This window comes from Taudactylus pleione, unplaced genomic scaffold, assembly GCF_031769625.1.
Source record: "Taudactylus pleione unplaced genomic scaffold, aTauple2 ptg000154l, whole genome shotgun sequence".
Lineage (NCBI taxonomy): Eukaryota > Metazoa > Chordata > Amphibia > Anura > Myobatrachidae > Taudactylus > Taudactylus pleione.
In genome coordinates, this window is record NW_028284556.1 from 4,694,430 (window position 1) to 4,720,530 (window position 26,101).

Sequence of the window (26,101 nt, forward strand, 5' to 3'; positions counted from 1 at the left end):
CAGGTGCAAGACCTAAAACGAACCCCCCAGAAAAAAGATCCAATTATAGAACTTACAATAAGGAAAGTTTTTTAGGACTAGAAGAAATACCCATTGGAGAGATCAGAGACAGATAGACCCAACAACAGCATCAGAACAGCATCTAAAAAGATCAAGACTAGAAGGTTTCAAACGGGTACTGTAGAAAAAGAAGGTGGGAGAAGTATTAAAGAGGAATTCACAGGGTATTTTCAATTTATCTTCAAAAAAACTAACTCCAGAGGAAATATTATTAAGTAAGGGTTTAAAATTCTCACCTACAGCAGATCCAAATCTATTTGATCTATTTGTAGAGCTTAATTGTTTTATGAGAACTCTAAGTCGTAAAAAATACTTTGCTAATAAGGATATAAAGAAAAATAAAGAAATAGCACTACCGATAGTATTAGATCAACAAGACTTTCAGTCTCTGGAAATTTTGGAAAATCTTTTAAAAGAATCTGAACATATAGAATCCGATACTCCACAAATTGGTATACAACATGTTCCCATTTATGACTCTACAAATAGAGAAAAGTTCAGGAATAAATCGGAATTTTTTCCTATGTTTGTTAGAACACAAAGTATTAGCCAATTTTATAAGGCCACTATGGAAGATTTTAAGACCCTTTGCAATACCAAAAGAGAAGATTACAAATCTAATTTAACAAAAAGAGATACTTCCATTGTGATAAAAGAGGCAGATAAGGGAGGGGGCCTAGTGTTGCTAGATAGAGTAGATTATATAAAGGAATCTATGAGACAACTTAAAGATAAAAACTTCTATATGGAGTTAAAATGTGATCCTACTAGAGGATATCTTGGGGAACTGTTGAGTGTTTTGAATACAGCATTTGAACATGGGGTCATATCCAAAGAAGAGAGGAGATTTTTATTTAACCCTTATCCTGTCACTCCCATATTTTATTATTTGCCCAAACTACACAAATCACTTATCACTCCCCCGGGTCGACCTATTATTTCGGGTATTAATTCACTATCATCTAATATTTATTTTTATGTAGATCATTTTTTACAAGCATGGGTATCTAAGTTAACTTCACACATTAAGGATACTGCTCACTTTTTAAATAAAATTAAAGGTGTAATTTGGAAGGAAACATATGCATTTCTTACCTTAGATGTCTCTGCCTTTATATACTAATATTCCACACACTTTGGGGCTTTCAGATGGGGATCTTAGCACTATTCACCAGAAATTTATTTTCGATTGTATTAAATTTATTTTAACACATAATTATTTTCTGTTTGAAAAAACATATTATTTACAAACCACGGGCACAGCGATGGGCACCAGGTTCGCCCCGAGTTATGCAAACCTCTACATGGGTGACTTTGAGTCACACCATGTGGAGGGGGACCCATTCGCGGCGAACCTGGTGCTCTATGGTCGCTATATTGATGACCTATTTATTATTTGGGATGGGGATCACGAATCAGCACTTTCATTTATCAATTATCTTGATACTAATTTATATCAACTTTCCTTCACTCATGTGTTTCATCGGTCTACTATCAATTTTTTGGATGTGACCCTATATATACAGGAAAATAGAATAATTACTACAAACTTTTGTAAATTTGGTTGATTCAAACAATTATTTACACTTCCATAGTGCCCATTATAAGCCATGGAAGATAAATATTCCAAAAGGCCAATTATGTAGGATAAGAAGAAACTGTTCCTCTGTAGAGTTATTTGATGAACAAGCGGAAAAAATGCTGTCTAGTTTTAGAGACAAACAATATCCAGAGTCAATATTAGAAAAGGCATTGGAAGACACTAGAAAGTTTAACCAAATAGACCTTCTTAATCGTCCTAGTAAAAAGAATAAAATCATACAAATACCTATGAAGGATGATACTTTAACATTTATTTCTAAATACAACAGATGTTCTAATCAAATAAAAAATATTATCTATGAAAAGTATCGTGTTCTTACACATGATCCTCACTTCAAGGAATTGATTCCTAACAAACCACAAGTGGTGTTTAAAAAGAATAAAAAACCTAAAAAATTATTTGGCACCCAGTTATCTTAGACCTATACTGCAAGAAGAATCCACTAATAAAGAATGGCTACCACAGAAACCATTTGGTTTTTTTAAATGTGGGAAAGCAAAGTGCATTACTTGTGATTATACGCTCAATAGGACAAAATCCTTATTAATTGAAAAATCACAACTGAAGATCGATATAAAACAGTTTATTAATTGCGACACAAAATTTGTTGTCTACGTCCTCGTGTGTTCTTGTCCCCAATATTATGTGGGTAGAACTACACGTTCCTTGAAAAAAAGATTTTTAGAACACAGGCGAAATATAGTAAACAGAATGTTAAACCATAGTATACCCAGACATTTCTGGGAATGCCATGGGGGGAAAGCTGATGATCTGAAATTGGTGGGGATAGAACACATTCCCACCACTTTCAGAGGTGGTGATAGATACCAGAAATTGTATCAGCAAGAGCTTTTTTGGATATACAAATGTAACACAATTATTCCGGAAGGTCTTAATGAGGCAATTGAATTGAATTGCATACTTTGAATATAGATGGGGGATGGGACGTTCTTTTCCCTGTGGGGATTTTAGTGACTATACGGTCACATTTTCGCCACTAGGTCTTTACGATACCATCCCCATACTGCTTATATTAGGAAACAATAAGAAAAACAATTGCCAATTGTTAATCATTCAGTCTGTCCTTTTTTTTTTTTTGTTTGTCACAAATAGTAAATTAATATAATATACGAGGAAAAGCTCTTTTGATGACTAAGAGGTCTATCCAATATATGAGATCTTTGGAATAACAATAAATTGGAGAAAATTTTCTGCTGGTTAGATAATGTATCGGGTTGTAAAATAACTGTCAATATTTATACTGATTAATATTGGGTATCTATATGTTGAATGTCTTGGGAGATATAAGTTTTACCAGCTTATTAGTTTTATTCATAATTAGAAAATATTGTATGGGGTATTAGACATTTGCAGTTTTATGTGTATATACAGATTTATTTATGTGGTTACCGTCCCCGAGATACAAACTTAGGGAGGTCCTTATTATAAAATTATGCTGTATTGTGATAACATATTCTATTAAGTAGGGAGAATGAATATATATATATTTTAATGCTATAATATTTATTAAGTTGAGACTTTTACTCACCTATGTAAGTGTGAGAAGTATACAACACAATATACTGAGGTGAAAATATCACGTGAAGATGTGACATTTGGTTGCATTGGGATCTCCGCTCACGTGGTCACCTGGGAGGTAACAATCACGTGTGGCTATGACGTCTGTGTAGATCGAGACCTCCGCTCACGTGACCATCTATGAAGAAACGCTACTTAGTTACAATAGGATCTCCGCTCAAGTGGTCACCTAGGAGGTAATAATCACGTGGGGTTATGACGTCTATGTAGATTGAGACCTTCGCTTACGTGACCTATGAGGAAATATTACTATTTAAAGCAAATATGGTAATTAATAGATAATTTGTATATGATTTTGTCTCCGATGGTAAAGATAAAACCTTGAGTCGTGTGGTTTTCTTCTTTTTTTCATTTTTTCATGTTTTGAGTCATTGTTGCAATTAAAACTTCAGGTGGAAATGTTTTCACTTAATTAAAAAAGGTATTTATATGCACAAACTAAGCTTAGACTATTCATTGCCTTTGATAAAGCTGTCTGGTACAGAGAAACGCGTCAGCCTGAGAACGGAGAGGTCTCCCCCCACGGAATTTACTTACCTTTATCTTTGGAATATCCTATCATAACCAGAGCATACGCTAAAGCCACACTTGCACATCTTGTGCCATCTGGGAGAGCGGGACACAGAGATCACACGGGCCGCTATCCAGTTATCTGGAACCCGTTGTTACGAACTGTGATTTTGGAGACTAAAGGAAAAAGGGACTGCACAGGTTGCAGGATATTAGTAACCCACCTTAGACACATCCCATATCTCATCCATAATACAAGAGTGGTCAAACAGGTAAATATATGGAATTATACACGCTATCATCATATTCCTAAAACCAATGTGTGGGAGATGTACCTCTGAGAAAGAACATTCATGTTTTATTGCATATATGCTAATTAGCAATTTTATTCTTTATTGTGCATTTATATTAAATACACAGATGTGTATATATATAATTTTTAGTGTTTATTGTGTATAATAAATTGTGTATTTATGAAGACATCCACAAGACTCTTTTATATATAATATATAGATATCACACATGCGCCTTTATCGCTTCATCTTTTGTATATGTTACAAGGGATATTGTTCCCGCACACTCCCCATGCTGTAACCTCTTTGATAAGGTACCTCAGCAGGCGCTCTCATCCCGCTTTCACCGGCATATCCGACCTGCACTGTGTCTTCACAACAGGGGGTTGCCGGAGTCTGCAGGGAAAGTAGAAACCGGCTTTCTATTTTTCTCCACTATATTCCTACTCTGTACCCAGGGGGTCTTGCTTTCCCTCTGTTCTGTCCAATACCAAATGGTAAACCGATAAGGGGTGAGAGGTGTTCCTCCAATAGGGCAGAGTAACTTGTTACACATTGATACTTTCTTTTCTTTTTAGCCCATTATGTTTAATTATACACACGTTTGCATAATATTAACAACAGAGGGTATTTATGTGTTTAAGTTCTACCAATAATTGTTTCACTTCTGGCAGATGAACCTCTTTGATACAATGTATATATCTGCAAATTTGTGAAATGTGTGTATTATACAAGATACATAATAGCCTTCAATAGAGGCACTTCAAGAAAGAAGGTGCTTATATGTGATTGGTGATTTTTTTTGTATATATAAGTTTTTTTGTGTATGGAATTTTCTAATAGAATTGGTGGAGGATGTACCATGATATTGATTACCTAATTAGGTCTAGACTTACATGGGTGAACAAATTGAGTTGTGTTATAATGCAGCAAAATAACCTATCCCTAATTACATATGTGATATTGAGACAGAGAATGTATAATGTTTAATATTTCTGCCCTAATTATAGGATGATCACGAGCTCAATATTTGGAGTATTGGATATATATAATATTTCACTTTTTTGCTCATATATACCTTGAATAAATAAGCAAATTATATATGCCTTGAATAATGAGACATATATACATATATGGAACTAGGTATTCTGCTAATTGACAGGTATATACACATAAGAGTCCTTTTTATTTCAATATAGAGGACAAATATAGCTAAATTGTCTCTATTATGACGATTACCGCAGCAATAAATTTAAGTGGGCTGCCGGGACTTGTTTGTGTTTTGTACAATATATATATGTTCTATGTTTGTATTAGTGAGTCCATTAAGTATTATATTTATATTTTTGCAAGTATTTATTAAAAGTTACGTTTTAGACAAGTTTTTGTCAAACAATGAGTGCACCTAAAAGGGTAAATTCTTTGCCTTGGAATCACCTTATGATTCCACACACTATATAGCTGTATATTGATCTTTTTCCCGTGGTGCACCACCAGCCACAAGGTAATTGAGTATAAAGTCTGTGATTAGACAATTTAATACATTTATAATAGGCTGGGTATAATAGTAAATTTATTTCTTGTTTCCTGTGCGGATTCAACAAAATCTACCCCCTTTAACGAGCATGTAACCCCTGGCAACAAGCATGTAACCCCTGGCAACAAGCATAAACCCACATGGCAACAAGCATAAACCTCATAGCAACGAGCGTAACTGCTGGCAATGAGCATAAACCCCCCTGGCAATAAGCATAAACCCCCATGGCAAGAAGCACAAACCTCATGGCAACGAGCATGTAACCCCTGGCAACGAGCATAAACCCCCATGGCAAGAAGCATAAACCTCATGGCAACAAGCATGTAACCCCTTGCAACGTGCATAAACCCCCATAGCAAGAAGCATAAACCTCATAGCAACGAGCATTTAACCCCTGGCAATGAGCATAAACCCCCATGGTAAGAAGCACAAACCTCATGGCAATGGGCCTAAACCCCCTGGCAATAAGCATAAACCCCCTGGCAACGAGCATAAACCCCCTGGCAACGAGCATGAAACCCCCATGGCAACGAGCATGTAACCCTTGACAACGAGCAGGTATTTTTAAAGTAATTAGAATCCTTACTGTGGGGTATAAAATGGTGCCGGGCAAATATGTAAGTGGCACTTTGGTAATAGGCATTACAGTGTGTGGCATAATGTGTAATGGGCATTATGGTGTGTGGAATAATGTAAGTCAGTATACCAGAGACGTCTGCTTAGTGCACTGCCTTATGGAGGAGCAAGGACAAACTTCAGGTACAGGAAGGGAGGGGGCGCAAAATTGCTGCCTTGCATCGGGTGACAGATATCCTAGTTTCGGCCCTGGTTTATGTTTTTTAATTTCAAATTGTGAAGTCAAAGACAACATTAATTGTATTGTATGTTGGCCTCGCTACTTCGCTTGACTAGTAGTTAGGTCAGGATAAGTCCGCCTTGAGCTGTAGAGGTCATTGCTGCCTCACAGCACTGAGGTTATGGGCTCGGTTCCCAGTATGGTTTTGGGTATGTGGAGTTTGTATGTTCTCCCTGTGTTTTGCATGAGTTTCCTCTAGGTCAGTGATTTTAAATTGCCATGGCACACCATCCAGCGATGCAGCGTGCGTGACCAATGAAAAAACATACACATTGGCTCCCACATAAAAATACACACACATTGGCCTCCACAGGAATAAAACACATTACAGTACTAGTGCGATGAGCTGACCGCCATGGCGCACTTGACAACTGCTCGTCGCACACTAGTTGAAAAACCCTTATCTAGGTGCTCCGGTTTCCTCCCACATTCCAAATATATCATGAGCAGCAGTATATACAGTGCTGGAAATTTGTTGTGTTTTGATCAGGAATGTGTGGAAAAGGTAGGTAGGGGAAGCACCTGCCATACACCTTTTTTCTCCATAGTTTTGACTATAAAAATGATTAGAATAATACAAAAAATATATTTATAATATTTTCTTAAAATTTTTATTTTTATATTCAAAACTCTGGAGTATAGCCAAGTATGACATGAAAGGCTTTGAATCGCCTTACCGCACATCACTGCCTGTTGTTACCATGCTAGTCAGGGCCGGCACTTCCATTGGGCAGCTTTAGGCAGTCTTGGAGAGGGGGCATGGGGGCCTCTCCTGCTGATGCAACTTGCTTAACCCAGCGGCGGCCACTGCACCCATCTACACCCGCCCCCCACAGAAAGCAGAAAGTACACACGCAGTCACTCACATTGCCGCAGGAGTCTCCAGCAGCTGGGTGTGGCGTCGGTGATGTCACTGTGTCACCGGCCGGCCCACTGCCACTCCGCCTCCTCCAGTATCACAGTGGGCAGTGTTCTGCAGCTTCCGGCACTTGAACCCCAGCCCTCCTGCCTCCTTCCATCCATTGCTGTTGCTGACGATGAGCTGACCCCTGAAGTGACCACAGACAGTCCAGCCTGAAGGACTGTCCACCGTAGGGCTTTCCACACATTGCGTTGGACACAGTCTGTCCCTTAAGGAAATCACACAGAGGTAAGTAGGCTTGGGGAATGTGTACGTATGTGTGTGTATGTATAAATAAAGTGTGTATAATATAATATGTGCGTGTGTTCTGTCTATCTAAGGGACCTATATATCAAGCAGTTTATGCATAATTTTATGTATTGTTCCTATGTACTAATGGCACAATGCAGGAGATTTCCAGCAACGTGCTAATTAGTGCTGCAGATCGCAGTCCCCATTATTATCAATGGGGACTACGATCTGACCTATGTGTATTAAACTCCAAAAAGCAATGCTTTTCAGAGATTAACCCCAGTAGTTTACACCATCTTCGGCCTATGGAGTCTCCAGGTGCAGGAGAGAGATCTTTCGATCTCTCCCCCGCAAATCCCGGCCAGTCCGGGAATCTGACTTCAGTGAAAGACTTCTCCGAAATGCCGGGGATATAACTTAGACGCCCACCAGCTGCGGCTCTAATCTTCCGATCGGACATCGGCCTCACCATTGAACATTAGAGCAGCCATATGGTTGCTCAGAATGCCTGACAGTATATGGCCACCGTTGTCAGTGGAACTGAGTCTTTCGAAGCAGTCCCTGGCACCGACTCGCCCACAGATGACACTAACTCCCCCAGTCAACGTCCAGGAATGCCTATCAGCGTTGTATGGATTGCCATCTATTTATCTATCTTACCTGCGTCCTGCCTGCGTGTAACCGCAAATATCCTGCAAAGTGGTTTTTCACATATTCTTTTGGAGGGGGTGTTTTATTATTTGTCAATGGCGGTTGTGATTCTAAGACACTTTCACTTGAGGAGCTAAAAAGGGTGTATTAGGGAGGAGGGGGGAAGGTAGGCAAAAGTTTTGCCTAGGGTGCCGAGAAACCTTACACCGGACCTGATGCTAGTGCTCTGGTTCCACATGTCTTATGTTGGAAGCACTTTTTCTCTGCCTTGGGTTACTATCTTTTATTGCGTCACTCCTAGAGCAACTTTATTTGCCTTATCTATCTGACCAGAATCATCTTTCAGGTAGAAGTACCTTCTAAGCAGAAGTGGGCTTGCAGTACTGCTTCTACAGTAGGTGACCGCGGTTGGTTAAGGTGTTTCCTTTTCGTCTACTTGGATGACATAGGAGGTAGCGATGCTCTTCTGTGTGTTTGGGTTAAAATAAACGAAACCAGGAGTATACTTCATGGATTCTTTCTGGGTCCTGCTACATCCTGAACTGCTACGCTGGTGGAGTTGGTTAAGTTTCGTAGTTCACTAGCGGCTTACTTGACGTCCTTGCGGCTTTTCATAGTTTACTCCCTGACCTTGTTGTCTCGTGCCTTTAATGTTGTCTTAAGTTTTCTTCTTGGTTCCCCTTTGGGATAGGTGGCCTTGGTCTTTTTATAGTACACATGTGACATTGTCGGTGTCCAGCTTTACAGCATCCTCATTCACAAAAGAAGCCAGGTTGACCTTTTCTGTTCCAATTTACAGTTCTAGTTGAATCATCCCAAAGTTTTAGATTTGAGTGCACAAAAGTGTTTCATTGCATAATGGTTTTTTTTTTTCCTCACTTAGAATAACCCCAACACCACTTGGGGAAGGTAAAAGCACGGTTACCATTGGACTGGTACAAGCCTTGACTGCACATAAAGATACCAATTCTTTTGCATGTCTTAGACAACCTTCACAAGGTCCCACATTTGGAGTCAAAGGTAAACTTCTGAAAAGGAGTAACAGGAATAATGAATGTGCTGCCTTCATGTCAGTATGGGTTCTAACAGTTAAAAACAGGCCAGGCTGGACATCACAGCTAAGTAAAGGTTCTTGATCTGTAATGTCTATCCCGCATGTTTTAACTGTTAGAACTGAAAAGGATTGTACACTTTTTAATTTGTCTATTTGGTAAACATAATTTATCTATATTTTATAGGTGGAGCAGCAGGAGGGGGCTATGCTCAAGTTATACCTATGGAAGAGGTATGAAAAAATAAAATTTTACAATATTTATAAAGCAGTACATTCAATTTTCATACAGTCTTAATATATTCTACCATATATTCCAAGTTTTGCGAAGACATTGAGCAAGGTTGCCGAAGAGTGTCCATGTAGACATGAGCTTAGCAATCACTTATTGAATGTTTTGCCCAGCTATATGAATTCTCCTAGTTTCAAACTGGAGCTGCATGTTTCACAGTTTAAAAATTTATAAAACAGGTTCCCTCAGCCCTAAAATGAAAATGTATAATACACATTTTTATTTGTTAAATTTGTAAATGCTTTTTGGGTGATTGAAGTTAGTAGAAGAATGAATTGTATGCACAGGGCTGCCATCAGACTTTGTGGGGCCCCGCACAATGTAAACATGTAGCGGCCCTGCAAGCAGAGGTACTATGGTGGGCAGAAGCACAGAAGGGGGTGCAGACAAATCTATACATGGTGGGGGCAGGCAGAGGCACACATGGATGGTAGGTAGAGAGAGGTAAATATATAGAATACTGTAGCCATAGACACATCTCTGTTGGGGGGGAGGATGTGGTGGGGGTCAAAAAGCTTCTGAAGGCAGTCAGTGGCGGGTAAAAGAGATTTTTAGGAGCGGCTGACTGTACTAACCAGGACCTGTGCTTCAGCAGTGACTTCATGCATGACCGGCAGCCTAGCAGCTAATCAGTCTGCCTGTCTGTCATTGCAGTGCAGAACTCTGTCTGCTCTGAAGTCTGTACGTCGGTGTGGTGAGCAGAGAAGCTTTAAAGCTGGGTACACAATCCAGGACGACTGATCGGCCAATCCGCCATCCTATCTGACGATTGGTAAGCCCATACACACTTGCCAATCGCTGGCACGATGCAGCGTGCCTGACATCACAACTTGGCGGGCATTTTTTGTACCTGCCTAGTTGTGATGTCAGTCACCGGCAGCCTCTGCTGCAAGTGTATGGGCAGTTGGCTGACTGCCCGGACACACAGCACAATGTGCCGATATATCTTCAGATATATCGGCCATCGGCTGTGCTGCACAGCCAACGCGATATGTCTGTCAACGATGACGTACACAAACCTATTGCTAGTACACATCTGTCAACGCGCCCAAGATATATCTGCTGTGCATACACACTTACCAATTGGCTGACTGATATGTCTCTTCCTGTAGTAGATTATATGTATTTTACATATTTAAGCATGTTTAATTTTATTGCGGCCTCTTCAGATCATCCTCCAGCCTACATGGACCAAAAAATGAGTGTACCCATGCTTTAGATCAGAGTTGGGGAACCTTTTTTTTTCTGCCAAGGGCCATTTTGATATATATAACATTATTCGGGGGCCCGGTGTAGGTCACACCCCCTCCATGTGACATCACACGGAGGACGGAGTCACAATTGCCGGTGATTACCGCAATGTCTGGAGCATCCTGAGGATGCTCCGGGGAGCTGTAAGGGCAGCAGTGTAATCGTCTGAAGCGTCCTAAGGATGGTCCAGGCGGCACTGCTGCAGAGATTCTGGCTGCAGAGTGCCATTCTAGGCACCATGCTAGCCAGATGAGGCTATCAGGAAAAAACTCAGAGGGCCAGACCAAATGATTCTGTGAGCCTTCTACGGGCCAGAGGTTCCCCATCCCTGCTTTAGATGAAGAGAATATACATCTTAACATCACTGACAAAGGGATATGTCAATTTCAAAGCGCTTGTCAATCAGCAGCTGTAAGAGGAGAGTGTTAGGCTCTTCTGAATTATATCATATAAAACCACAACAAGATGCAGCGCTTGTGGACACTTATTAATACTGTGGAAAATTTTATATCATGAACACATGGCTTGGTTGTACAAAATAATTTTTATATATATATATATATATATATATATATATATATGTGTGTGTGTGTGTATATAGATAGATGTATATAAATAAAATTAATTGTATAAAATATAAACACTCAGTTTGAGCATGTATAACTGTAGTTAAAAGTAGTAGCAGGTTCTAGGGTTTCCCCCAAAACACCATAAAAAGTCATAGAGTCCAGCAGCAATAATTAGATCAGTCCCGGTTATAATTCCCAGTAGATTAAGAGTTAACGTTACCAAGATGACATTGGGCAAGAAATACTCACATTTCTTGGTGTCCTTTAGCTTGGATAGATCTTTAGCTGTCCCAAACTCCGACTTCCTGGTCTGGGGTACTGTGTAAGTAATCCTCCAGGTGCTCTGTATGGGGGGTCCCCTGTTGTATTGCTCAATGCGTTTCCGTGTGGCAGGAGCCTACACCTTCGTCAGGAGCAGATGAGATGACGAAGGTGTGGGCTCCTGCCACACGGAAACGCATTGAGCAATACAACAGGGGACTCCCCCTACACCAGAGCACCTGGAGGATTACTTACACAGTACCCCGGACCAGGAAGTCGGAGTTTGGGACAGCTAAAGATCTATCCAAGCTAAAGGACACCAAGAAATGTGAGTATTTCTTGCCCAATGTCATCTTGGTAACGTTAACTCTTAATCTACTGGGAATTATAACCAAGAATGATCTAATTATTGCTTCTTGACTCTATGACTTTTTATAGTGTTGAGGGGGAACCCTAGAAGCTGCTACTACATTTATAGATGCTCAAACTGAGTGATTATATTTTATACAATTAATTTTGCTTATTTCTTCATATATATATTAAATATTATTTTGTACAACTAACTCATCTTAACATCATGAAACCGGAAGTATAAACGAAAATGTTAATAGACAATAAATATTGAGAACTAGGTGTAATAACTTTCTTTCTGTTTTGCAGTTTAACTTGCACTTAACTGGTGACATCCATGCAATCACAGCAGCCAATAATTTGCTGGCAGCTGCCATCGATGCTAGAATTCTGCATGAGAACACTCAGTCGGACAAGGTGATTATTGCAATCTAAAAATTGAAAAGGAAAGGAGTGGGAGGTATAATCAACCACAAAATACTCTATAGGGAGAGCACTCAAATCGGCAGTTAGTCAATTTAATAAAATGTAACTTTTAATATGGTTATATTTAGCGATAATAAAATTGGTCTTACAATCACATATAACACAACACACAGATAACATATACTGATAAACTTTAGGCAAATTGGTAAAGGTGTAGTGAAATCACCATAATTGTCATATCATGTTTTAGGCGAAATATTACAAAATTCACATAAATGCATCACTAACAAAAAATTTAAAAGTTTTAATGTAAAAAGCACCAGGTTCAGAAAAAATAGGTCTGTGGTTAGTCCTTTAATAGGACATGAGATGACCACTGTCACTGTATGATCCACAATAAAAGAGAACCTGTCAGTGAAATAATAGTTGGGTGCATCAAGTAATGCAACTAGGCTCTGCTGTTTCTTCTCATACAATGTAGAGGAGAGGAAATGAGAGATCTGCTAGCGCATACACCCCTTGAGAAGAAAGCAACAGTGATCCACTTCATCAACCCCAATCTCTACTGTTGGTTGTCTTGCCAAAAGTATTGGACAAGCAATGAGAGGATTCTCAGGTCGGTATGGGAATCACTGGGAACTAGAAATATTAGGACAGTATAGTCTCAAGGGAAATATAAAGAAAAGTCTGGGATAGAGGTTCTACCCACAGGCTCTGCTGCTCCTTCTCATGTATATATACAGAGGAGGAGGAGTGAGAGATCTCCCGTGCGTAGTAATCCCTTACAAAATTGGATAAGTAGAAGCAGTGGTTCTCCTCTACAGCCAAAGTCTCTACTATAGATTGTCTTGCCTAATGGTATAGGACAATTTAGGAGAGGGCTGAGGGGTTAATGTAGCCACTGAGAAATTACAGATACAGATCCCAAATGGTGGTTGAATAGCCAATATAAATCACTTAATATCGATACTATATTATGGTGTGGTTTTATGGTTCTCTACTAAAGGTGTTCCACTATGAATACCTTTAGTAGAGAACTATAAAACCACACCATAATATAGTATCAATATTAAGTGGTTTATATTGGCTATTCAACCACCATTTGGGATCTGTATCTGTAATTTCTCAGTGGCTACATTAACCCCTCAGCCCTCTCCTAAATAGTCCTATACCATTAGGCAAGACAATATATAGTAGAGACTTTGGCTCACGGGAGATCTCTCACTCCTCCTCCTCTGTATATATACATGAGAAGGAGCAGCAGAGCCTGTGGGTAGAACCTCTATCCCAGACTTTTCTTTATATTTCCCTTGAGACTATACTGTCCTAATATTTCTAGTTCCCAGTGATTCCCATACCGACCTGAGAATCCTCTCATTGCTTGTCCAATACTTTTGGCAAGACAACCAACAGTAGAGATTGGGGTTGATGAAGTGGATCACTGTTGCTTTCTTCTCAAGGGGTGTATGCGCTAGCAGATCTCTCATTTCCTCTCCTCTACATTGTATGAGAAGAAAAAGGCAGAGCCTAGTTGCATTACTTGATGCACCCAACTATTATTTCACTGACAGGTTCTCTTTTATTGTGGATCATACAGTGACAGTGGTCATCTCATGTCCTATTAAAGGACTAACCACAGACCTATTTTTTCTGAACCTGGTGCTTTTTACATTAAAACTTTCAAATTTTTTGTTAGTGATGCATTTATGTGAATTTTGTAATATTTCGCCTAAAACATGATATGACAATTATGGTGATTTCACTACACCTTTACTTTTGCCAATTTGCCTAAAGTTTATCAGTATATGTTATCTGTGTGTTGTGTTATATGTGATTGTAAGACCAATTTTATTATCGCTAAATATAACCATATTAAAAGTTACGTTTTATTAAATTGGCTAATTGCCGATTTGCGTGCTGTCCCTAATAGAGTATTTTGTGGTTGGTTATACCTCCCACTCCTTTCCTTTTCAATGTTTAAATTACTCTGAGAAGCACCTCCACTAATCTATATACACCCTGAGCGGTATGATTGATGATACAGTGGTTATAAGAGCAATTTTGTTGTTTCCTTATCAATTATTCCACAACAAGGTGAATAAAAAACCTGTGCGGTGACACTTCCCACTTTCCCCTTTTTCTCCCCTTTCTCATAATATATGATTATTACAATCTGTATACAGCTGATGCTATATATTCCCGGTGAATAGATAGTGTTTCACATTTGTCATCATGTCTCCTTTTTATGGAGAAAACTTTTCATCTTTTGCGGACTCCCCTCAAGGTTTGATATTTTAAAACATTTGCTATAGTGGGCGGAGTAGCCACTTTTTAAAATTAAGTAAAGTATTTTATATGTCTTCCAGGCTTTGTATAATCGTCTTGTGCCTTCTATTAATGGAGTGAGAAACTTTTCTCCAATTCAGATTGCTCGGTTAAAGGTGAGTTGTGTTAGATCAAATGAAGGTAAACAGTAGTTACAATAGTGCATACTAAAACGAATTATTTAAAAATTAAAAGCAAATTTCGTGCTATGTTTTGGAAATCTGAGTTCCATTTCCAACATGTATACTGAACTGTCTGTAACGGAAGACTTGCTTAGAGTGCACTTTGCTATAACACTGTTAAGTGTTACATTTTTGCATGCATTGTGCATCCTGAAGTAATTTTGATTTCATGTAATAAGAAACAAATAACAGTTTAAGTATTTACATGTAATGGGTCTGTTGTCTGACATACATGTTGACCATCTGTGTAGATACAGAATGCTGACCTAGGATTTTAGGCTTAGGGTTAGATAAAGGTAACGGTTTAGGTTGGGATTAGGGTAGTGTTTACATTTTAAAATCCCATTGTCGACATTGTAACTGTTGACATTCTGGCATTGCAGACAAGTCAGGGTCGAAATCTTAAATGTTAACATTCAGACCATGGCGACATTATGCTATCATCCTTCTGAATGTATATGTAATATACCACACAAATGTAATGTGTACAACTTTTAAGGCTTTATTGACTATAATTTAATATCTGGGATAGTTTATTATCTGTCGCAATCAGACGAAAGAAAGCGGTCACTAAATGCTGCAGACAAAAACACAGTTTTGTTGTTTCCCATGGTAAATTATAAAATAGTGGTTACTTTATTGCTACTGTATCATAAACCTATGTGTACCCATATTCCCCTAACTATTGAAGGGCATCCATTGCTTGCACTCGGCAACATACCTTGGTGATGTCATTAGATCCCTGTAACTACAAGATGGCTACCCCCAATGGAAGTATGTGGCTGGTAAATTTTAATTCAAAATGGGGAGCCACTTTATAATATTTTTATTCGTAGTACATCAGCTAATGTACAATTTAAATAGGATAGTCACCTAAGCGCACAGGATTACAGAATATCAACAGAAGGCAATACAAAGTCTTGCATAGATATTATTACCACTGTAGTTAAACGTCCCAAATGTAGAAAAAATGGAAATATATTCAGTTCTGCGTATTTCACCACAGTAAACAATAAATGTCCCTGTACAAAATTGGAGGGTAGCCTTCAAGTATTCAAAACGACTTGTTCACAGAAATCTTCAAACTCCCATATCACATCTTAAATAGAAGAAAGTAGCCCGCCACCTGTGGAACGCACCTTGTGTGCCGCAGATGCTGCTCACCAATTTGTCCCCACTTACTGACGTCAAGGCGCCGTCTGTGCTCCGTATCCGTGGAAACGCCAGACGCTGTACAGCAGCCTGGAACGGAGTAGCATCAGCAGACACTGGAAAACAACAACATTGCTAATGTATTTTATTTATTGCTAAATAAATAAATGAATAGCAATGTTGGTCGAGTATATACAGGAAGTAGTCCACTTATGCTTTGCATTTTATTTATGGATTTTTCTTTTTAAGTAATTCATATCCAAGAGGCTAGTTATATAGTGAAAGCAATATGATTTTATAATTCTAATGGTCTACCCACTCCAAATTTCTTGAATGAAATACTTCTCTTTTCATCTTATCTGATCTCAATCAGATGCTTCATAATCTAAGATCATATATAACAATAACATGGCTTACAGCATGATTGGGCTAGTCAGCTCAGCAATTAGGCAAATGGTAGATCCACTCAAAAAGAGAGAAAAAATTTATTATTCACTATGAAACTTCTCCATAACATGTGGTTTGTAATCAGTAGGTGGCAGTAGTTCTGTTACTTATATACAGGTTTTGATTAAATAGTCAGATGAGACCCTGCCCTTTAAAACAGGACATGGGTGTTTTGTATTCTGATGGATTTAACCAGGGACATTGAAAGCCAAATAATTTTGTGCCATGTATTTAATTATTCCTGCACATAGACCTCACTAGCTTTGTTTTTGACAAATGTAATGTTTTGAGAACTGTGATATGCATTGTAGTAGTTGCATATGTGTGCTCATTTCATTGTTTTGTGGAGGTTTAGTGAAACTACATCTATCTAATCTAAATACTTTAATTTCTATAATAATAATAATAATAATACTGATCTGGCTAATCTATCCTTTCTGAACCATTTCACACACTGGAAGGAACTTATAGGGGAGTTGACATAGGGCCTGAGATGGACGGAATTACACATGAGCAGCTCTGCAATTCCGTCCATCTAAAATGCAAATGTAGCAGGAGGTGTCTGTAGGACACTTAGATGACACCTTGCTGCATTAGGTGATTGAATGCTTTTTGTCTTACCTGTAAGTGATAAGATGTTAATGGGTACTGGGGAGTCATTAAAAGACAAACATGGCTGTCATGATTTAAAGAGATGATATGGTATGTTCAAGTAGGGTTGTATTTTCAGGAAAGGTTTAGCAAAATTGATATTATTATTGGTAGCAGCAGTGTGTTTTCATTTATTAGCATTTCAAGGTCAAATAAAATGGTGATCTACATCCACTATCATAATTAACAGTTCGCAATTCTTTATTACATTTTACAGATTTGCCCTTGACAATGTCCTCTGTTTGTAGTGTTAACCAGTTGCCTTCCTTCTTTTGTTGCTCTATGTCATTGAATATGTTGGTTAATAGAAGAGTAATGTGGGGTATTTTGTTTGTTTTTAGGGGGGTTTGTGAGATGTTTGTAACCTCTCTCTATTCTGTTTAGAGAATTGGTATTAACAAGACTGATCCTGGATCACTGACGGCAGAAGAGATTAGTAGATTTGTACGCCTGGACATTGACCCTTCTACAATAACTTGGCAAAGAGGTAACTAAATACATCAGCAGTAGGGAGGCCAATCCCGGGATTGGGAACGGCAGGATCCTGGGATTTTCGCCTAAAATTGGCAGGATTTGAAACCTGTGATTGGAGCTTCCAATCTACAGAATGTCAGGATGAGTGAGCACATGTGCGGTTTAGTTTTTATTTTTCTGTTTGTTTATGCCGGGGCTGAGCACCTGCAGCACCTGCTCAGACGCTTCCCTAGTCAAAGGTCACATTGCGCAGCCCCACACCGACGCACTCCAGCTGCGCCTGGCCGCTTAAGCGGAGGACGACTGCAGTGCTGAGCGGCCACGTGGCGTGGCGTTAACCTGTGCTGTCAGCCAGCATGAGTGTGACAGAAAAAGTACAGAATAGATAATATTTTCATTGACCAACTCAATCCTGGGAATCCCAGGATTGAAGAAACGACTTGGGATTGGCTTCCCTAATCAGCGGTATGTGAGATAGGTACATAGATGGTTAATGTTAGGGCTGATTCAATATTTATAAATACAAGAGAGAGAAAAGTTGCACTGCACCCAGGGGCCAAGGACAAAATATGTAATAAAATATTACATTTATTTATGCAAAGTTAAAAAACGTTTACACTGAATGTCGGATTGTTGGCCTGTGTTGGTCACAGGAAGTGAAATGTTTTTTTTAACAAATAGGTGTGAATACATAGATTTTATTTATATAATATTTAAAAAATATTTTGTTTCCATTTCTACATGAAACTTTACTGCATTATCTTGTGTGTTTTGATTGTACCTCCATGTCTTTTGAATTGACACTTTGGACTTTGTGTTCTATTCCATAGTGTTGGACACAAATGATAGATTTCTTAGGAAAATCACCATTGGAGAAGCAAACACAGAGAAAGGGTTTTCACGGCAGGTAACTCCATGCAATACTAAAGTGCTCTTAGAAGCAGCAATGATCAAGCCATGATAGCATTTATGTTATGTAAGTGAATTTTCAATTTTAGCTTTGCATTTTGTGGGGTTATATTTTTCAAACATGACCTCCAAAATTACGTGTAATCTCCACTTTCTAATAAGTGCAGTAAAGGAAGTGTTGTAAATAGTTTGTTTTCCTCTGTTCTTCAAGACTCCGCAATCCTCTATGCAGGGGTGTATTTATAATGGGTGCAGGGTGTGCGGTGCACACGGGCCCCTGTGTCCGGGGAGGGTGGGGGCCCGCTATAGACTCTGGGCACACTCTACTGCCCAGAGTCCATAAGTGCGGCGCTGGCTGCGCACTGCCCAGTGCGCAGCCGGACGGGGGGGAAGGGGGCCCGTGACGGAGACTGCACACAGGCCCCCTCCTCTCTATAAACGTCCCTGTTCTATGGCATGGAAGACCCTTTCGGTATCCGGATGGAAGATCGACAATGTTTAGGTCGACAGGCAATAAGTTGACTGACAAACGGTCGACAGTGCAGATAGTCGACAGGTTCAAATGGTCAATCCTTTTTTTTTTTTTTTTACATTTCTAAGGTTATGGGTGTGGGTTAGGGTTAAGCTGCCGGAGGGGATGGTTAGGGTTAGGCAATAGGGGGGAGTGTTAGGCTAAGTCAATTGTGGTTGGGTTAGGTTTAGGGCTAAATTACAAAAAAAAAAAAAAGTTGACCATTTTTGTATCGACCATTTGAACTTGGTGACCTTTTGTCATTTGAGCTTTGTCCCTGTCAGCATATTGACCATGTCAACCTATTGACTGTTGATCTAAACATTGTTGATCTATTATACGACACACAATACTTTCTGTCATCTAAAACGGGGGTGGCCAACCAGCGGCTCTTTGGAGTTTCCGATGCGGCTCCCGGCTTGGCAGAATCCCACTAGTACTGAGAACGCTGGTCTCTGTAGTGATCAGAGATTAAAGAAGCCTCTGATTGCTTCAGAGGCCAGCGTTCCCAGTAATGCAGTGCGCCTGCTGGATCCGGTTAGATCCAGTAGGCAGCGGAAGCGACGGCGGGACTCTGGAGCCCTGACAGCGTGGAGCTGTGCAGCATTAAGACAGTTTAAGTTTCTTTATAGGGGTTTGGGCCGGGAGGGGGCGCTAGTACCCCCTGCACTACCTTAGAGGGCACAACTACAGGGAGCATTGCAGAAGGGCCACAACTACTGGGGGCGTTGCTTAATGGGCACAACTGCAGGGGGGCACTGCATAATGGGCACTGGTTTTCTAAATATGTATTTCATGTGGTTCTGGATTTCAATATGTATTTTATGTGGATGTGTATTTGAAATGTATTTTATGTGGATCTCACTTGTTTCTGTGTATTTTATGTGAACGTGGCTATGTCAATGTGCTCTGGCTTTTTCTTTCACTTCAACAGTGTAAAAGTTATATTGGGGAGTTTATATAAATTGTGTATTTTCAATGTGCTGGGCTCGCCCCCAGCGTGACTAAAAACGGGGGTGTGACACAAGGTCATGCTCCTGCGAATGTCATACCAAAGGCGTGCCCACAAAAATGTGTGCACGCTTTTGGCGCGCTCATGCGATCGGCTCTTTAACTTGACCATAGTTATTTTTTGTCTCTTTGCCTCTGACTGATTGGCCATCCCTGATCTAAAGAGACATCTATAATTCATTTGCTATCTGGTTTTGTTTAGTGTTCTGGAAAGTTGGTGGCGATTGGGGATAGTTTTAATAAATTTAGTAAAATGATTTACTATTACCAAGTATTATCTATGGAGGAAAAGTGTCAGTCCCAGAATATGTTGTGTAGCTGTCCTTTTCTCTTTATATTGTTAAATCAGGTCACTAAGAGCATCTTGCATTATTGCTGAGCAGTTAGTTACTCCTAGCATCTACTCGCAAGGTTGATTACATAACAATGAAAAGTGCAATAAGTCTTATATGGATATCAGGCCCTGATTCAGAGCCGGACGCTCTTACAGAGCGCTCGCTCTGAAACAGGGCCGTCCCTTCTCCTTTTTGGAGCGGCCTCCTGGCCGCTCGCATAGCTGTGTGTGACCACCCACAGCTATAGCGAGCGGCCAAAATGATGGTCGCGATGGTCAAGACCATCGCGACCATCGGGTTTGCGACGAGACCCTGCGGTAGGGTCTCGCTGCCACAAGCCCTGGAGTGCTTTCGGCTCTATCAGCGTTCCCATGGGAATGCCTCCGCCTGGGCAGCCACGCCCCCGGCACGCCCACCAAAGGGGACGTGCTGTCAATCACCATCGACAGCACGCCCCCTTTGGTGCGAGACCCATAACGACGGCTTTTAAAAAAAAAAAAAAAAATTCCCTACCCTGGTAATGAGGGATATATTTACTGTATGTTGATGCTGCATTTAGGTTCTGCAAAGTAATAAAAGCAATAATATAATTAAAGGAAAACTTAATTCTTGTGGAAATTTAAAAAAAAATATATATATTTTAGTGGTTACATATGCAAAATATATACTCAGGGAATAATTTATCAATATAACTCCATCCTATTTGTGAACCTTTGTTATATACACTCTTGTAGAGTACATAATACTTGCCTCGACAGCCATATAGAGTCCTATGACTGGCCCCTCTCATATTGTGTATTTTGCCACCATTCTTGGATTTGAGGATAGTAGCCTAAAAACCTGTTGATGTTGGGTTTGAGACGCAGTTGAGGGAAATTCTCCCTGAATATAGCAAATATTGGTCTTTACTAGGCCAAGCTTGGCAATGCTGTTAAAATTCTGAATTGAGGTATTTCCACAATATGTTAAATGGTTTTCAGTTGAATATATTTGTAAACTTGGTTAGTCTGTACCATCTACTGGTATATTGTGTGACTTACTTGGCTGAACTATCTCCCTGGAGTAAAGTTTAATATGCCATGTGCCTAGGTCAGTGACGTCTTAAGTGTACAAAACCAAACCAACATTTTATCATTTTAATTTGTATTTGTGTCAATACCCTGTGCTAGGGACACGATTTGTGTTTGCCTTCCATCTGTGTATTAAAACTGGGGATGAATTTCCAAGATGTTATGAACTACAAGTTCTTGATTGTACATTATGTAATTTTGATTGAAATGATCTTGTGACCTCACAAGTGGTCAAAGTAATGTGTTTTTTCTGTATGCTTTGAAATTAATGGATAAAAATGTTTATTTATTGAATCTTTTAAATCATTAAATATTTTGTGAGAATTTTTCTCAAACTAATTTTATTTATTAATTTTTTTTAGGCGCAGTTTGACATTGCTGTTGCAAGTGAAATCATGGCTATACTTGCTTTAACTGACAGTCTACACGATATGAAGAAGAGGTTTGGGAGGATGGTGGTAGCCAATGATAAAAAAGGACAACCAGTAACTGCAGAAGATTTGGTATGTTCTTTTCCTGCTAGTCATCTTACAATGTAATTGTATTAATGTACTTCAGAGCTGAATTCATATTGTTTTTGTGCCCTTTTTGTTTTTACTCAACCACTGCTCAGTTACAACTCTCTTGTATGACTGAGCGTTGTATATGTCACAGTGCGATACAAATTCTTACACAAAAACAATTCTCCCAAAATGCAGACTAGAACAGTAATTTATTTACAAAAAAAACCAACTAAATGGGTGCAAACGGGCCCCTAGGTTCAGGGGGCCCACACCACACTCACTGCACCCATAATTTTTAATACTTACCTCTCCGAAGTCCCACGTCGGCTGGAGCAGCGCTGCACAAAAACGCCTGGAAAATGACCACTGCGACCATTTTCCCGGCGTTTTGCGCATGAGCAGTAGGGAAATTGCAGACTTGTGCTCCAAGTCTACTGCTGCTTTCAGTGCGCTGGTGCGACATTATCTATACACACTGTAACTTACAGTACTCTGTGATTAGGGATGGCTTAGGGAGGCCTTGTAAAACTGAAGTCCTCCCTGAAGCCAAGCTAGGGAACATGTAAAGTTTAGATGGCTGTTCTCGGACGGGTTGCATGACCTGGAGACGTGGTATATGGCCAAAACCTCAATAGGGTTAAGGCCATTTTGTTTGCCAGATTACAATAAAGTACCCCTCATGCACCTTTACATGCCAACCCAGAGCCTCCTCATGTCCTTTTAAATGGAATCAGAGTCCCCCTCATGCACCTATATATGCCAGAGAGGCCCTCTTCATGTGCCACTTGTGCTTTCCCCCTTATGCCAGCACATCAGCCATCTATAGTTTACCAGCAGCCCAGATGTGAGCGCAAGGCCCATCATCATCATTCATCACACGTGCCTTCTGAGTGATCACAGACACACACTGATAGAGCCTTGCCTATCCAACCACAGGTCCAGGCAGCACTCCTCCGTCTCCACGGTAGCTGAGCCAGCTCAGCACTCTATGGACCTCATTCAGACCCGCTCGCAAGTGGGTCGATGTTTAGGCCCTGCGCACGCGCAGCGGCCGCACTGCGCGTGCGCAAGCCCCGGAGCGAGAGAGAAATTCTCTCACTCGGAGCTCACTACAAAAGGGGTGGCTGTCGATGTTGATCGACAGCTCGCCCCCGTTTTGTAGGCGTGGCGGGGGGGTGGTTTCACAAACGGAGGCGCCTGCTGTTTTGTGGGCGGCCGCAGTGACATCAGTAATGATGTTCGTGGGGAGCTTCCTGCTCGATCAGAGCAGGAAGCTCCCTGGGGCTTGCGGTTGCCGAGACCCAACCTTAGGGTCTCGTCGCAAGCCCCGATGGTCTTGATGGTCTTAACCATCGCGACCAACAACCTGGTCGGTCGCTAAAGCTGTGGGTGGTAACCCACAGCTTAGCTAGCGACCATGAGGCCGCACTTCAAAACCCAAGCGGCCTCCCTCATTCAGAGCGACCGCTCGCATTTTGCGAGCGCCTCTGAATGAGGGCCTATATCCGTCCACCCCATCAGTCAGCCAAAGATGCCACTGCCCCCCCTCTGACATGGCAACTCATTGTGGTGCTCACTCCCAAATAGGTAGAGAGGCTGTCACAGGCTGTGAGGACGGTCCTGAGCTTTTCCGGACACCCATTGTCTGGGTTGTGATACCTTGTACAGTAATACTAGGCGTTGGTCTGTGGGCTTCATGTTTCACATGGCTGGCTTAGGGCAAATTCTATTAATGTTACACATGGGTCAGTAAGAGAAAACAGGAGTGGAGTACTGACCCAGGTGGAAGGTTCCCACTATTATTTAATCTAAATCATATGGGGGATGGCTGGAAAGTTAGGGTTTCAGTGGGTGTCTGAGCAATTCTGACAGTTCTTTTGCCAGAGGAAGAAGTCCACTGAAGCCACCTACATTCTAAGCACTGGAGTCTACCTACTTGGCAGTGCACTTAACACTATAGAATAAGTTTAATTTAAAAAAGTGGGGGTGTTTTAGGAAGATGCTAGAAGAAAAATGGAGCAGGTAAGGAAAGGGGTGCTCTTGTAATTTGAGAATTTAAGTATTTGATGCTGGACCATTTGCAGATGTGGATGGCAACGCAGCAGGCTGTACAATGGATCAGCAGCATTTTCATGTGCCACATATTATCTATGCCCGTGCCTGATCTGAACTTTGTAACATGCTCTGTGGAGAATATATAGCTGGGGATAATGTGGTTGGAGTGTTCCAGGCACCAAACAGTTAAGCTTTCTGCTCCCAGGATGCCCTTTGTCCTCCTCCACATATTCCCCACCCCTGGCCACAGGCATTCAGTTGTTTGTTTGGTGTGGCAGGATTCAGGCGCACATTTGTAACAGGGGACTGCTCATGCAGTCCCAAGCTTTTATTTTGTTTTATTTCTATGTTTTTGAGTTAGCAGTACAGAGCGCCTGAATTAAGACGCCTGCACTGCGACTCAGTCTACCTTCGCCGGGCCGCGACACCAGTAACATGTCTGGTGATTTCAGTGGGTCACAGCAGACCATGCTAGCAGTGATGCTGACACCCGGGCTGCAACCGGAAGCACTGAGATGTCTGTTAAGGCAATTCCTCGCTTACGGGCAATCGCACACAGCAGTCCTTGCTTTTGGCGCTGGATATGCACTGGAAGCCGCTGCAGTGAGGGCCTGGGGCCATCCGCTCCCTCACTAGACCACCGGGGCCTTATCGCCTGACGCTGGGGATCAGCAGCAGATGCTTCTGCTGCCATGAGGCCAGCGTACCCGGCTGGTTAACGCAGTTCAGGGGAGGTAGGCTCTCCCCTGACAGTTTCTCTCCTGACCCAGTCGCAAATCCATCAAAGGTTTTCGTGCGTATGGGTCGCTCCTCCTACACTCCTCGTTCATATGAGGCGATCACAGTCCACTATCGGTGGGTCAGTCTCCCTGTATACCTCTCCTCAGGGTCAAGTATATAGTGCTCTATATGCTACCAAGCCTCGTGTTTGAGTAGTTGATTGAGGGTCTATTGCAACTAAATTGAATGTGACTGTTTGCTAGTGTTGTGTTGATACTGCCTCTCATTTCTGACGCCGGGGATAAGGGATAAGGTAAGACGCGGGTCACTGCTTGCGGCAGCGCAGATCTCCCAGGCAGTGCGTGGACAGGTCCCCCTGTGTACCTCTGCCCTGCTAAAGGACAGCGTACACAGAACTATAGCCCTCCCAGACACTGAATCTGGGCAGTTGATTGTAGTGACAAGGTGCAGTGAGTATTGACTTTCTGCATTCTATGTGACTTTTGCTAGTGCTGACTGTCTGTGCTTTATTTCTACTTACTGTCCGTCTATAACTATCCCTTTCCTTCTCCTACAGCCTAGACAGGTGTGTGTGGGAAGGACTTTTCCTGGACCTCACTTATATAAATTCATGTATTTGTGAGGTCGGTCACATACAGTTGTGTGCTACATGGTGCCATATTTGTGGGCTTGTGTGCTGCATGCTTGTGGGTGCGCCAAGAATAAACACTGAGCTTCCCTGTGTTGCTATATATATCTGTGTATATATTTTTTTATCATGTCTGATGAGGAAGTTGAGCGCTCCACGGCTCCCACTCTGCTCTCCTGCAGACTCTGCGCTGCAGGGGTAAATATGGAAGATTATCACAGGATGGGCTGTGTGTGTGGTGCCGTCAGTTACCTGGTCCCTCTACCCCACAACTTCGGGACAGGATCCTCCTTGGGTGGTGTTTTCTCAAGTGCTGGCTTCCATCGCGGACCATTTGGCGGTCCCGACTGCTCTCCCCCATAGGGGTTACCTCAAACAGCCATCCCCCCTTCTCCGGGTATACCGTAGTTATTGCAGTCTCCCCCTGGGCCTCAGGCTGATAATCCATACACGGGGTTCCCTATGTATATTCAGTCTCCTCCGGTGACGCAGCAGTCAGTCATTCCCTTCCAGGGTCTCCCGCAGGCGGGTCAACCACCGTGGGTAGATGTGTTCTCCAGTTCAGTCCAGAGTTTGGCGGCCTCATCTTCAGCCTTTCAAACTTTGTTGCATAGTGACAAACCTCAAAAGGCGTCTAAACGCAC

At 41.2% G+C, this 26,101-nt stretch overlaps 1 protein-coding gene across 2 annotated transcripts in view; it reads left to right on the forward strand.

Moving 5' to 3' along the window:
• Nucleotides 1-26,101, forward strand: part of MTHFD1L (methylenetetrahydrofolate dehydrogenase (NADP+ dependent) 1 like) — a 202,970-nt gene that overhangs the window by 88,600 nt on the left and 88,269 nt on the right. For both annotated transcript variants that reach the window (XM_088474356.1, XM_088474357.1), the window contains exons 12-18: nt 9,146-9,282; nt 9,501-9,547; nt 12,347-12,454; nt 14,830-14,904; nt 17,605-17,707; nt 18,525-18,601; nt 21,893-22,033. In XM_088474356.1, coding sequence (XP_088330482.1) covers nt 9,146-9,282; nt 9,501-9,547; nt 12,347-12,454; nt 14,830-14,904; nt 17,605-17,707; nt 18,525-18,601; nt 21,893-22,033 — 688 coding nt within the window. The remainder of the gene's footprint in view (nt 1-9,145; nt 9,283-9,500; nt 9,548-12,346; nt 12,455-14,829; nt 14,905-17,604; nt 17,708-18,524; nt 18,602-21,892; nt 22,034-26,101) is intronic.